The sequence below is a fragment of the Cyprinus carpio genome, chromosome B19, assembly GCF_018340385.1.
Source record: "Cyprinus carpio isolate SPL01 chromosome B19, ASM1834038v1, whole genome shotgun sequence".
Taxonomy (NCBI): Eukaryota; Metazoa; Chordata; class Actinopteri; order Cypriniformes; family Cyprinidae; genus Cyprinus; species Cyprinus carpio.
Window position 1 is genome coordinate 19,666,051 of NC_056615.1, and position 15,764 is coordinate 19,681,814.

General features: G+C 37.1%; 1 protein-coding gene across 2 annotated transcripts; it reads right to left on the bottom strand.

Annotated features, from left to right (window-relative positions):
• Positions 1 to 2,635: 2,635 nt before the first annotated feature.
• Positions 2,636 to 10,267, bottom strand: LOC109048885 (transmembrane protein 74-like). Of its 2 annotated transcripts, none has more exons than XM_019066540.2 (2): positions 9,925 to 10,267; positions 2,636 to 9,021 (listed from the first exon to the last, which is right to left on the bottom strand). In XM_019066540.2, the coding sequence occupies exon 2, from the start codon at positions 8,942 to 8,944 to the stop codon at positions 8,090 to 8,092; it is 855 nt and encodes a 284-aa protein (XP_018922085.1). In that variant the 5' UTR covers positions 8,945 to 9,021; positions 9,925 to 10,267; the 3' UTR covers positions 2,636 to 8,089. The 2 variants fall into 2 exon arrangements, with proteins under 2 accessions (XP_018922085.1, XP_018922087.1); XM_019066542.2 differs by having other exon boundaries at positions 2,636 to 8,994; positions 9,925 to 10,265.
• Positions 10,268 to 15,764: the final 5,497 nt, after the last annotated feature.

Genomic DNA, 15,764 nt, shown 5'->3' on the forward strand with positions numbered 1-15,764 from the left:
TTTTTTTTACAAGCGGAAACCTAGTCTAGTGTCAGTATAAAGCATTCTCTGTGTTTGTTGGAGGTGGAACACCCTTACAAAAATTAACCATGGATTTATTACAAATAAAAACAAAAACCATAGTTACCACAAATTAGTTATGGTTTTGGTACATTAACCATAGATCAACCATGGTATTTGTAGTATGACTGTAGTCAATACGCCCAAAAAAAAAAAAAAAAATACATGGTTACTACACTTATACTATAATAAAACAATGGTTATTTTTCATAAGGGCAGTAATGTTTATGTTTCAGGGCTCCAGACAACTTAATGCAGCATTAATTTAAAATCTAGTGGTCTGGTTTAGTCTATTAAAATGGCATCTTCTGAGTCTGCGCTGCATGCAACGCAACAATACATGGCACGAGACACGGTGTCTGATTTGCGAAACGAATAACTCTTAAGAAACAGTTCTTTTACATGAATCAGTCACACTGCATGCAAAGATGTATTATATGTTGAATACTGTTTTTTTTTTTTCAAAAAGATGCTGCAGCATGTCACGTCATATTGTGTACATTGCAGTGTCTTATATAGAAAGTCTGCAGCTAAGGCTAGGTTCACACTGTCAACTGCATTTACTTAAAGGTATAAATCCCAAAATGTCCTGTTCACACAGCAGCTTGTAATAGAGGCTCAAATATTCCATATGAATATGCAGCTGAAGTCAAGTCTGTATTCTATTGTGACTATCACCTGTAACCATAGCGACAGTGACTTAAGTAATATCAAAGATGACAATGTTCAATACTACAGTCTTATTACATTTGACAAGACGAAAGTTCAATTGAGGCGTGATTTCATCTGTCAAGTCTTAATTAACCAACGACAACTTTTATAGCGCAGTAAAGAGTGGAGCATTTGAGTCACACACAGACCACAAAACTGGCTGGATTCGAGTAGTTGTGGTGAAGGACAGATGACACATAGCTCATATCTGCGTCTCTGTAAGTTATCGAAACCATATACACTAGATGCGTTTGTGCAATGCAGAGCAGCTATCTTGCACTTTGTGACATGACAGACCATTGGATGTCGAGTATGGTTCTGTTCACACAGCGCGGGTTTTGTGAGTTCTGAAAATAAACAGATGAGAGTTCAGTCATAGAATGTGGTTGTCACACACCCATTAATAACCGAAATGTGTAAACGCAACTGTAGTAATGACTCAAATACACGACTAACAACTGTATTCTGGTGCTGTGAATGTGGCAAAATGTGTATTTGACCACGGCATTTGAAATGCAGTAGAATTTGCATGAGCTTGAGTTTCCTCAAGGACTATAGAATACCCAAAATGTGTTACTCGTATAGTTTTTAATGGGGAAAAATTCAGCGCTTAATATGGGTGCTCTATCGAACGAAGCCCCGCCTTCTGAGCAAATAAGCCAATTGCTAATCGGTAAAGTCAGCGCATCACTGGAGCTGGTGTTAGAAGTCCCGGTTGCTATAGAAACAGTAAGCATCCAGAGATGTGTGCTTAGGACAGCGCATGCGCAATGGCTGGTCTAGCCTGAAAAATAAGCTTTTTAAGCACTATTTGAACAAATTTGAACAAAATAAACAACATTTATGATACAGTTGTTGTCAAATTTAATTGGTGATCTCAAATATGAAATTTAATCGTAATCTTGGCGAATAGTTTTGGAGAATTTGATGTTTCCCCATTCAAAGAGATAGGAGCTGCACTTGCATGCCCGAGAGGCGTTTCAAAGATGGCCGCCGAGTGACATGACTTGCCTTAAAGAGTCTTTGGTTTCCTGTCTCCTACATTTGCATTCGTATAAAAGGAACTCAATGGAATGAAATGTGTAGTGTAAATGCTCTTCTAAAGCCTATTCACACCAAAGACATTAACCATAAAGATATAGTTCTAAAAGTCATTCTCAATAGGCCTATTAAAGAATAGCACACCAGGGGTGTGTTTCACAAAAGCATTGTTAGCTAACTATGGTCATAAGTTCCATTGAACTCTATTGGTAATGACGGAACTTGTGACCATAGTTGCTTTTGGGAAACACACCCCAGACTAGTCCAACCACAGCTATAATGATAAAGGCACAGAGAAACAATGTAATTGGAATTGATTTTTTTTTCCAGCTGATGAACAATAAAAACATTGACACCCAATCAGAATCAATCCTGCTATAAGGAGACAAGCATGCAAATAAATATATTATATTGTCTGTTGGTATGAATGCTAATATTATCTTTATAGTTATCGTTCTTGGTGTGAAAGGGTCTTTTTCTCATGAGGCGTTTACATGACACCATGTTCAAATAAACTGGAAAACTAAGCATTTTGGCTGTGCATTTACATGACAACAACGTTTTAGGGGCCCTAAGACACAAATGTTTGAAAATGGATTGCAAAGTGCAAGTTTTTAAAAGCAATACTGTCATTGTCATGGATGTGTGAAAACAGTGACATCATACGCATGTGTATCCCATGTTCAGACAACAATTATCTCAGAAGACTAGTATTTCTTCACAAAAAAAAAAAAAACTTTTTCATTTTCTGTTCATCATTATAATGTAAACATAGTCAGTGAATTGTGTAGAGTCACGTCAAAAGCCGAAAGAACCGGTCTTGATCTACACTGGATGTGGCACAGCACAATGCTTCAAGCTGCCAAAAATAAATGATAAATGGATGTCCTGTTCTTTTTTTGACGTAGCTACTCCATGAGCGTGCACAACTTCCAACGGATTTGGAACACTGTGAACAGACACATACTTTAGGTTCAGGGGACTTGCTGAGTTGTTTTTGTTATGACAGTGTGTAATAGATAGCTATTCTCAATGTTATTCAAAAGAAACATTAAATTAATTATAGCCTTCATCTGACTTATTTGTTTTTCCACTAACATTTATTCCTAATCATACCTAAATATCTTTTATAGTATTGTGAAACCCAGCAATGTGTCAGGAAAAACAGGTCATAAACACTCTGGTGTTTGAGACTTTCAGTACCTGTGCTGAGTGTGTTCTGAGCACTTAAAAAACGAGATCAATACAGAATGGAAACTTCTCATCTTCTTGCCTCCAGCCTTATTGACAAAGCCTGATTTGAACCTAGCATGAAGCATAATAGCAGCATAAATCAAAAGAAAGCAAGTAAAGCTTTCCCACAGTGAGATTAATCTCACTTTGCTCTCAGTGTTAAATTATGCATCTCGCAGAATTATGGGGTGCAGGTTATGAAGTTCCCCTTCTGATGCAAACGTCCACCCACATGCTCCGCTTCTGAAACTCCAAACATGATAATGTCATGAGTCAGCGCTTTTCATTCACTGCATAAAAGGGAATGATTTGCACATATTGTCTAACAGTTCACCTAGCCTGTTCATAAAAAGCCGATAAAACATCACTGTCTCCAATATTGTGCGCCATCCATCACTGTCTAGAGTCCATATGCACATTAATGAGCTCTCCAAAGCAATTCCCCACTTTAATTCAGTCTCTGGTAAACCCTAGAAGCAGCTTCAGGGGGGAAAACATCATTTACGCCACTAGCACTGTTTCGTAATGGATGGAAAACAACAACCAGAACTTGTTTTCTTTGAGGCTTTAAATTAGAAACACGAAGTTAGACTAGGTTAACACAGCAGCAAACCTCAGCAGTATTGACTTCACAATTGATGTTACACATATTCAAACCTCAGCAGGGTTCTTTCCTTAGCAACAAGGGAAACTTGGTTTCTATGGATATGTGCCCTTAACAGGACAGGAGAGAGAGAGAAAGGGACACTGCTGTGTGGGCGTTGCAAACACGATTCCAGCTGGCTCTCATTAACTCACCGACCAATCATTGCAGATGCATATGTATACTGCGTAACGGCAGGCACAGGAAGTCAACAAGGTGAGCCGTTCACTGATGGTGAAACAGACACATAAATGCTCGCAGGATTTTCGTAGGAAGTTCAGCTTGAATTTTAATGGTTGAAAAGTACTTGCTCTGACATACTTTTTCTTTTCACAGAAAGAAAGTGATGTGGCTTCGCTTTTTGCACCGCATGTCTTTTGTAAGGTACGTTTCTTTTGTTTAAGCATCACCTGACACCCCCAACTCCACTTTTTCTGTGCTGGCATGTGAAAGGTGCCACATCTCTCATGGGACTCATTACCCGAAGAATACGGTTAAAGAAATGATTCTGGAAAGGTTGTTGCTCAGCGCCCCTAACATCTTCACCATCTAAGTATGAAAATAGCTTTTGTCAGAACTGAAAAGAAAAGCTCAATTTTTATTGACTCATGACCCACTGTTATGGAGTTCTGGCATCAAAAGTGGAGAATCGTTACAATTAAAGCACCTCACAATTGCACAAATGTGATATTATTTTTCTGACTGGCTTAGACATGTTATTGGTCGGAATTAGTATTATTATACTATTATTATTAAATATGATTTACTCATTATTGCTCATAGTTTATCAAAACTTCTGTCCCTAAGTAATGTGTAAAATCAAGCGCTTCTGTTTTTCTAAGTGAATAAACCGGCAGTTTTCACCTGCAGGAAAAGAAAATGATTTAAATAAAAAACTAAAAAAAATAAAATAAATAAATATAAATCAGAAAAATCTTGGGGGTTGATTTTTATGAATTGGGAAGCAATTCCTGCATGGCAGTGTGCTAAAAGCCACTCAAAACCAGAAAAATCTCATGGCTACTGTAACTATTATACATTTTGGTATGATTTGTACAATTTGTGTGAAAAATCGTAAAATCTTGCTTTGAGATTAGGTTCCTTAGAAACCTTCCATTGGATTTTATCATGGGTACTCCATTCTGTTCCTAAATAGAAATTAGAAAATCGCTTTAAGCTGCGTTTATCACGAAATTGTGGAAATTAAAGTCTTTTAAATTACATATCATATTATATTAATGAAGCTAAAAAATTAAACATTAACTTTTCATTTATCCTTCAGTTACAAGCTAACAGCCTACTAGCATAGCATAGTGCTATCTGGTTAAGAATAGCTGTTTTGGTTAACAAGATGTGTTTTTCATCTTCCAAAAATGTAAAAATCTCATTTGAAAAATGCCATCATGTAAATTTAATCAAATGATGACTTACTTGGCTCTTTTTGAGCTTTATTATTATAATGTTGAACTTCTACAAAACTCTCTACCGCAGTAGGTCACAGTACATCATCAACAAGGTATGAGGGTCCCAGAAATTATCTATAGAGCTCTGTGTTTTTCCCCAAGGTGCCTTTATTTCCGCCACCTAATTTGAGAAACTGCCGCTGACGTTGCTGTCATAAATTCAGAATTCAAATTCCCATTGAAATAAGCACGCCTGCTACATTACTATGCAGCAGCCTGTCTTTCTGTTTCCTGTAGCCTTGTGACTAAGGCTGCTGACTTCATTCTTTGGTCTCCCTGATACACAATGAGCTTCCGAATTACAGCGATGAATGATGAACTAGTGCCTTTTCACCGGAGATCCTTCGCTCTGTGCTCGCTGACTTTTTGTACATTTTATCTTTACTGTTGCTATGCAACAAACTCTAGGTAACAAGAGTCATTTTGTTGAACAGGCCATTAAACAGCACCAACAGTGAGGAATGTCCAAATGATGAATAATTAGACCAAGCAGTAAAGAAAACAGCAGAATGGATGAGCTGGTGGACGGGTCACTCACGTAACATATAACTGACAACTCCATCTGTATCTCACACAGTCTGGACTGGACTTCATTTTCATGCCATCTTTACACTCAGACCAGCTTGGGCCGGTTTTTTATCTGAAGAATAAAGCGAGATGATATGTTAGGATGTCACTGCACCACGGACAATTTATGATATGGTACAGCTGGGAGTTATATTGTGTGTATGTGCACACAATGACCATATCTTTGTCCATCGAGATGATGTCCACACCCACTCCCTGACCCATACTGACCCTTTAATCAATTTAGCCCCATTTCCTGATGCCAGCGGCCCTAAGTGATTGAGTTATTATACAGAGTGCTGGTTAGAGAGTATTAGACAGAGAGAAAAAAAGAAACAAAAGAGAGATGGAGACAGCCAGAGAATGAGATATGGCTTATAAATCAGTTCTTATTTCAGTAGACATGGTCATGCATTGTTGACATTTCATTAATTGCTATCCACACCATTGTGTGCAACCTAAAAACACATGACATATAAAAATATATGCATCTTCCTCTCCAAAACCCCCCTCTATTAGTCTTCACCCATATCAAAAGCATAATTCTGAGTTTGTTTTACGGTGAACCATTAAGCTTTATTAAAACCACAGGTGATGTTAGTAGCATGCAGATTTAATAGCAGCAATTTTCTACAAGCATTTGTTTAATCGTCTAACGATACCCTTAAGTAAGTGTTCTCATGCAAACAGACATTCAAGGGGCTTTTAAAACACTTGTGTGTGCTGTCATGAAGAAATGGGATGAAAAGAACACTGGAGTCAGGAATCTTTGCTGCAGTGCTGGTGTATAGCGAGGGATAATCTGATCCGGCCCTCGGTAAGCGTTTCTTATACGGACCGCACTCCTCAGCAGAAGCACCAGCAGAGCCTACTGCTTGCTCAAAGCCTCATGGGCATATTTTTTTCCTCCACCTGCAACCTGAGGCTTATATGCCTAAATTTTGCTTTGTTGTTCAAAAATCCTGTGATCATTTAGTCATCTTTATTTTGTTCCAAACCAAAGAACCTTTCAGTTATTAAAAGAACCATTTTTCCACTATAAAGAAATTTAAAAGGTTCTATCAATGCCATAAAGAACCTTGACTTTTAAGCGTGCTCTGCAGAACACAAAATAAGTAATTAATATATTATATTAATCAAAAATCATATTCTATCCATTCTGTGTTTTGGACCCAATTGACTTCTATTGTATTCACAAAAACAGTTTTTATAAACAGTTACTTTTGGAATAAGTAAATTGTCTTTTTTGGGGTGAACCATTTCTTTAAGAATTTGATTTTAACCTTGTGGAATTGGTTTGACTTAAATATTAGCCTGTTTCAGGTTAATTCTCTTTTCTGAGAGCTTGTGCTTTGTGGGATGAGAACCTATACACCATGCTTTTATGTGCCTTTTGCTGCAGTCTGCATTCTGGATTCTGTTCTTTCGGGTCATTACGTGTTATGATGTGTGACTCTAATGGGGTTAGTTGCTATTGGGAAGGAGAAACATAGAGCAGTCATTTCCCAAGAGACTCCTCTAGAGCGGGCACACTGATGAGAGAGAAAGAGAGAGAGACATCTGCTCACACATTTCCTACATCCCATGTGCATTAAAAGCACAGATATACTCTAAATAAACTAAGCTCACAAAATTTAGATCAAACCTCCCTGGTGCGCATTCACGTTACCTGTGCTGTTGCAAAGCTGTTTACCGTGTTTATTTTTATGCAAATGTGAATGCAAATATATAGATTTGAGTGGCTTCAGAGGCATTGGAATAAATCTCTGTCCCACCTGATTGGAAAGAGGTTTTTATACAATGACTGATGATTAAGTCAGCTATCAGACATAGACTGCAAATCCAAGCCAAAAAAAGAAGAAGAAAGAAAAAGTATTTTCCTTTTCCAATGTGAAGACTGGCTAAATAGGACACAATTGTACATTTGGCAAGTTAGTCGAATGATCATATGATAGTTTTTTTGCATACTCAAAAAAAAATTGAGCCTTATATAACTGCACTTGTAAAGCATGCTGTATATTTACATGAACATATGTTTTGGAAAAATGCACAAACTCACACAAATATATTTTTTACACAAACATGACTCAAGTCCATGTTGTCCATTAAATGCAATGCAAAAAGTGTAGAATTTTATCCTGATTAATTTAATTTAATTTAATTAATTTTGTTGCTATGACCCATTGTAGTCAAGTTTATTCAACACAAATTTAGTAGTAATTTAGAAGTTTAAAGGTAAATTCCGATGTTATTAAATTAACAATATTGTTTTTTAAGTATTACAAACTGTGTTTTACAGTGTGTCATCCTAGATCACAGTATAACAAAGCTGTTTTGATCATATTTTCATATGGAGATGCTGATCTCAGCTTCAACTTAAGACTTCTACAGGACCTTCATCTTCATCAAGGGACAAAAGCGAAGGAGCTCCGGTCGGGCTAGCGCCACTTCTAAAATTCATAGAGCCGTAGAGTCTGGCTTGGTGCTTGGAGTAGGCAAATGCTTGTCTCCTGATCATCTCCCCTTTATACATGGAGATCATCAACAGGGTTGACAGTACCACACCACCGAGTGTGAGGAGGCACAGTCCTGCAATCACACATCGGTCCAGGTGAGCACCCACCCGGGCGTTCTCTCTCTCCAACCGCTCCATCTCCCGGGCAGAAACGGTATCGGGATTCACCTTGACGTCACGTGGGACAGTGTAGGAGATTACAACCAAGGAAATTCCAGTAACTAAAAAGGTAACAGCACCTATAAATCCATAATCCACTGACTTTTCCGATGAATCCACCATGAAATCGTCAACTGACAGCAGGGAGCATTCTGGGCTGCCTTCTTGGAGATCTTTGGGAGAATTCCAACTTAAGTTGTCATAGTTGGTCTCCTCTGCTAACAACTGATTGTCTTTATGATCAGTAAAGTCAGCCACACCAGGAAAAGCTGTTTCAAACTGTTCATCGTAACATACCTCAACTTCTTCATCAAATCCCCATTCATTGAGTTTGCAGAGTCGTCCAATTGGCAAAGTCGCTGTCCATGGTTCTGAAAGCCTGTTCGCCTCATTAACATTCTCCTCCAGATACGCCTGGCAGCACTCTTCATTGGAAAGGACCCTTTCATCTGCACACACTGAGTGATGACTTTGCTGGTATTTTAGGGACCAGTCAAGGTGATCGGTCTGGACAGTGTCTTGACCACAAAAGAGGACTTTAAGATCAGCCATGTGTACTTCTATTCATATGTTCATCTCATAGCATGCTGGCTATAGCATCCCTGCAGTATGACGAGGAAGACAATAATCTATAACAGGCAATAAAACCATTTCATTTTAAATACAACAGAAAATATTAAATACAACACAAATATTTTGAGGGAAAGGAATTTATGTCAGTGTAATTTGTCAAAATGTTATTGGCAAAACTGGTCTCAACACAACTACCAGGTTCTATTGTTTACTTCAATATATAACATCCATAGCAGAGAGAGAGAGAAAGAGAGAGAGAGATGTAATGTCTGACCATGGGAAAAGGTTGCAACACGTATTAGTGTACTTATGGACAAAGATGACACAATGCATAGGTTATATTTAGCACAACTGACAATTGTAGTAACAAACACACGCTGTCTGTTATGTTTTATGCGTTTCTATAATACATTTATGAACGATATTTAAAATGTCCCAAGGTGTTACAGTCCATATAATTACAACTCACCCTGGTAACGACAGCACTGATTATACTTGACATTTACATGGTTTACAAATAAGTTATACATTTCTAAAAGCAGGCAATTAATGTGTGATAATATTATATCAAATGTTTCGAAATCTATCCTACACGTTTTATCGTAAATGTAAAATCATAAAATCGTTTAAGTAGGAAAATTATTTTCAGTTAAAGAGTGAATACTTACTTTTTATGTTTATAATTAGTATTTAGTGTCATAAATCGTTTTCACGATCGAAATGTTCCTAAAAGTGCGTTTTAACCAATCAACTACACTTGTAATATTTCATCTCAAGAGCCAAACGACGCGTAAACATCAGCACCGAACAGAATAGTGAAGCGTTTCCTGGTTTTCAATCTCAAAAAAAGTAGTCAGAATGAAAAGCACTCGGAAAAAGATGTTGCCTGTGTTATGTCTCATCTGTTTTGCCGTCTTTTTTGTCACCTTTAACTCACAGAAAATAAAGGCATCGCCTACCTTCTCCAATCAGCGCCTCGCTGGCATTCCTGCAGGGCTCGCGCTCCGTTAATTAAGCTAAGCTCGTCCTGTTCCACCCGCGCGCCGCGCTCAGGTCGCATCAATGCTCCGTGAGCCTCTAAGACAAGCTGCACAGACGAGGAGGAGAGGATAGAGGAGGGAAGAGAGGGAGGTTTACTACTGTCGTGGGGGAAATGAAGTCTGATCAAACACTTTCATGCTGTTCTCCCTCGTGAAATGTATGTCTGTGACGCACCCTACACAGATTGCATGCCCAAGCTGTGTCCTAAATGATTTATCCCAGAAACGAACACCATTAAAACATTCTTGAAAATACAATTTAGGAAACATCCGATGAGGCCAATCCTCTGAAATGAATTTTTGATTGCTTATTCATAATACAATGTCACAATACACTATATACTGAATAATTTTGTTTGTTTTATTTTTGAAAGGCGCTTTCTGTATAGACACAGTCACACAGACTTTAACGCCTTGGCTTCAAAAGATTTGCTTATTACCAAGGAAGAAAAATTAACTGTTTATTAATCTGGAAAAAATAGAGTTCATTTAACATTATATTGTTGTCACAAAGGAACCTGCTTATACCCAGATATAGGTATAACTATCAATACTTAAAACATAATTGTAAATATGTGTGCATGGGGGAGATCAGGACTATTTGTCACAGGGGGTAATTGTCACAAGATCTATATCTTAAGATTGTGAGTCTATTTGCAATATGTGAGACCTGGGCTAGTTGTCACACCTTTTATATTGAATATTTTTTGTACGTTTGTTTTATGTTTGAAAGCCAGTGTCTGACACAAACCTTAAAGTCTTGGCTTCAAATACACTGTTTCCAATGTTATTGCCAAGTAAAAAATAGCTATACCATTTTATTTAACACATTTTAACCTATAGTTGGTTAAAATTTGTCACAATGTTACCTGCTAATTATCCAAATATATAACTATCACTTCTGAACATATCATTGTAAATATGAGTATATAGGGAAGATCAGGGCTACTTGTCACAGGGGGAAGTTGTCATAAGATCTATATCTTAAGATTGAGTCTACGTGCAATGTACTGTGTGTATGAGGGAGACGGGGGCTAGTTGTCACACATTTTATACAAATTATTTTTTGTTTGTTTTATTTTCGATTGTCAGTTTCTGGCAGAAACCTTAAAGTCTTGGTTTAAAAAAAACCCCTCCTGTCAAAACACGAAAGAACTGTAATTAAACACTATTTTAGAAAGCTGAGTTAAATTTCACTAGCCACACCCATGGCCTGATTACTAACAGATCTGTTGATTCAAGAAATCACTTAAATAGAACCTGTCTGACAAAGTGAAGCATGCTTAAAGAGCAACACATCTTGCCGCAATCTAAAGAAATTCAAGAACAAATGAGAAACAAAATAGTTGACATGTATCAGTCTGGAAAGGGTTATGAAGCCATTTCTACAGCTTTGGGACTCCAGCGAACCACTGTCATAGCCATTATCCACAAATGGAGAAAACTTGAAACAGTGGTGAACCTTCCCAGGAGCGGCCGGCCTACCAAAATTACCCCAAGAGTGCAACGAAGACACATCCAAGAGGTAATAAAAGAACCCAGAAAATAGCTAAAGAACTGCAGGCCTCACTTGCCTCAATTAAGGTCAGTGCTCATGATTCAACAATAAGAAAGAGACTGGGAGACTTTTCCCTTAATAAATGAAATCATTATTTCAAACTGCATTTTGTATTTACTCGGGTTATCTTTGTGTAATATTAAAATTAGTTTGATGATCTGAATCTTTTAAGTGTGACAAATATGCAAAAAAAATAAAAACAGGAAGAGGGCTAAAACCTTTTCACGACACTATATATACTTTATGACAGTTCTGCAGAATGACTATGTTGAACTGTCATAAGTCATGTATTTTTTTTCTGAACAAGCACAAGCCCCATGATGACCCCTTGCTGTTCACTGGCATAATGCCAGCCAGTGTTACGTATGTTTAGGTGGCCATAGGTCATAATCAGAGTTCGCCTCACTGATTTCTCAGTGAAAGCTCAACATGTACTAATGCAACATTCTGCTAGCGCACTGAATTAAACAAGGCTGGTGGCATCAGCTGGTTAAAACACATGAAAGCCATTGCTATGCTCCAGAGGCTGGAACATTACTAGAGCATAAACTGTGAAATTGACATTTATGAGAATTTGCCCCCTGTGTGTTCAGATCTTACATCTCTCTCTACCATGAGTTACACATTGAATTAAGATGACTTGAGAAAGGAGCAGCAAGTGCACAGAGACGTCTCCATAAATGACAGCTAAGATGGCCTCTATTCAAAATCAGCCATGAGAGCTGCAATGCTCACAGTTTAGTCAACAAAGCGTGAATACATCATAGAACCTTTCTAACAGTCGGTTCACACATGCTATTTTTTACACACATGCAAGAAAGCATTATAGCAATGTGCTTCATCTCACGTTTTCGACATACATATTGCAAAAAGTGTTTGATTTAATCTTCTGACATGATCATATGAACACCCTGAAACAAATGTAAATAAACTTCCTATTAATTGGAAAAAATGTGTGTTACATCACATGCTCACCAATTGATGCTCTGCAGTGAATGGGTGCCGTCAGAATGAGAGTCCAAACAGCTGATAAAACATCACTGTAACCCAGAAGTAATTCACAGGACTTCAATCAGTCAGTTACACCTTGAGAAAGTGAAAAGTTGTTTGTATTGCAAAAACAATAAATACAATACATAATTCTAAAATAATATTCCAAAAACCATAATCACTCATCACCCATAAACAAATCACTCATTATCTCAACAAAAAATACACCACCACAGATTTTTAGAGCTGTTTGGACTGTTTTTGTTTGTAAACAGTGATCTGTGCATATTTCTCACCTGATCCAACAAGACCACTTTTCACTGCAGTATTATGGATTCATATTATAGCTGGAAGCAACAATTTGAAGTGAAAGATGTCTTGATGAATTTGTTTATAACAAACACACAGCTTTTCACTTCACAAGACCTTAATTGATGGACTGGAAGTGTGTGGATTATTTGTGGATTTATTGTGATGTTTTTATCAGCTATTTGGACTCTCGTTCTGATGGCACCCATTCACTGCAGAGGATCCACTGGTGAGAAAGTGAAGTAATTCTAAACTTCTCCAAATCAGTCCCAATGAAGAAACAAACTTATCTACATCTTGGATGGCTTCATTTTTGGGTGAACTATTCCTGACTTGAAATATGAAATACAAGTCTGAGTGTTACACTCACCAATCACTTTAAGTAAAGGAAGAAACATCCTGACATTACAAGAAAATCAGTGAACACTGACAACAATAACAAAAATAAAATTAAAATTAAACAAAATAAAAAAGTAAATAAAATTGGCAAACAATACAACCATATTAATTAATTATTAATGTCCCAGTGCATTCTGGGAAGATGGCCAGTAGGGCTGAATTACATTTTTTTTTTCTGCGTGAACTTTGATTGTTCATTAAAGAAAAAGCATTATTGAGATGCCATGTGTTGCTGATGACTTGTGAGCAATCCAAGAAAACTTTTTTTCGGGTTATGTTTCAGATTATTTATTTGATCTAAGAATAATCATTTTACAGAACATTGACAAAAACATGTTTGCCATCTGCGCGCAGTATGAAACTTGGGATTGTCTTCCAGAATATGAAACTTATCATATGCTTGACACTTTTCAACCAGACAGAGAATTTTATATCTAGCAGCTACTGTCAGTTACGTGGTATTTGAGAGCATAAACCTAAGGATTGTTTCAAACTTGTAAGAGTAAAATGTGACACTTTATTTCCCACTGTGTTATGTGTTTTGTTTGTCTGCTGGTGCCTGATGTGGCATTTCTGCTGATGGATCTTTTCTGTTATAGGGCCTGTAACAGAGCACAGCTAAGAATAGCTATGGAGGAGCCAGCATGAGACATTTAAGATTCCAGCCCTTCTGTTCGTAAGGGACACACACACAAAAGCGACCTTTAGTCTCTGGGAAGTTTTGACATAACCAGATCTGTGTGTGTGTCTCTCATCACAGGAAGATACACGCTGGAGGTTTTCAGAAAGATATAGTGGGCATGCCCTGATTTTTTGTTTCTGGTATATTAATAAATATTTGTTATGACAGATTTGAGACTGATAAGACGAGACAAATTCAGTGTTGGCCTACCCTAACCAAAAGGGCCATGAATAGTCTGAAGTGCAGTACATATATTACACAATATTAGTGATTGTATTTTGAAATACATACACACGCACTTAAAAATAACGTGTTTTAATTATTCAAAATTTCTAGTTGATGATATGTAGCCAGACACTGTGTCTTTCGCTTATAGTTTTATACAATGTGTGTATTTATGTGTGCAGAAAGGGGTTCTTACGCAAACGTTCTGACGGAGGTGCGTACGCACTAAAATTTGTTCCTTGTGCTAATATTGACGATTCCTTATTTTCCTAAATGAAGTAGCGCTTTCACTCAGGAAGTAACATAAAATGCGCCCAAACCATGTCCATAAGGGCTTTTCGTAACATTGGATTCAACCAGAGCCATATAGAATTCATTCAGCCATATATAGTCATATTACTTCACACCTGTCATTTGCTAGCTGTGAATACGCATATGCAGTATGTATTTTGTCATTCTCATTTTTTTTTCATTATTACTCCAAAACTAATTACTTTTTAATAACAATAAATGATGTATAATTGTAAGTAATCCTACGCCAAACCCTAATCCCAACAATAACCATATAGTAGTTCATTTATATTACTCAGTACTTAAATGTATAATTATTACACTGTAACAACAATACCTTAAAATAAAGTGTAGGCTAACCTTAATTTTTAATACAGTATATTTTACTCCTAGGCCACTAGGAGGAGTATGTGATTTTTGTGTATGTGCTTTCAGGTTTAAATATTTTATTAGTTGGAATAAATTTTAGTGTGAACTTTTTGATGTATTGATATGAACACAGTTTGTGAATAAGTCTACTCAGATGCTCAAGTGATATATTTGTTCATTATGTGCATTCTCAGTTCAATAACATAAACTTTAGCTAGACAACGATAAGGTAGGCTGCATGATCATTGAATGTATTTCTTGTTGCTTCAGCCTGGTGTTCAAATGTTTCGTTATGAGGCTGCAGAGCAGTTCTTTTACTTTACAAGCCCTCAGGGTTTCCCCCAGAAAGGAAAATGGTTGAACCAGAGAGTACTGTTAATGCCTGGCCTTGAGTCATGACTCTGGCGGGATTCTGCAAGACCATATAGCCACTGGGTCTCTGCTTTTGGCTTCACTTATTTCTCCTGGAAATGGCCCTTGAAAGAGCCTTTAACTCCAAGACCCACTTTATACACTTGGAACTGTTTTACAACCCAGTCGACAGCTGCTGAATTATAGGAACAGTATCATATTCTGCTATAGATGTGAAGCAACAATGTAATGAGAATATGAATTTGGAATAAGTGCTTTCATTCTAATGATACTATAATGAGATTTGATGTGAAATATTTCATATTATGTATTTCTGGCTGGCGCTTTAACATTAAAACATCAGTCATTTTTTTTAATTATTGAAAAGTTCTCTCACTCTCCTCTTTCTGCATCGCACCACTATACTAATCTAGTTAACGCCTACTTAAAACTTTGTGTACTCTGAATATTGTTGACTCTTATGATAAACTGCTTATCATATTCCTCATTTGTAAAACACTTTACATAAAAGCGTTTGCTAAATGAATATATTTCAATGTAAATTTGCTGAGCAACATAACATAG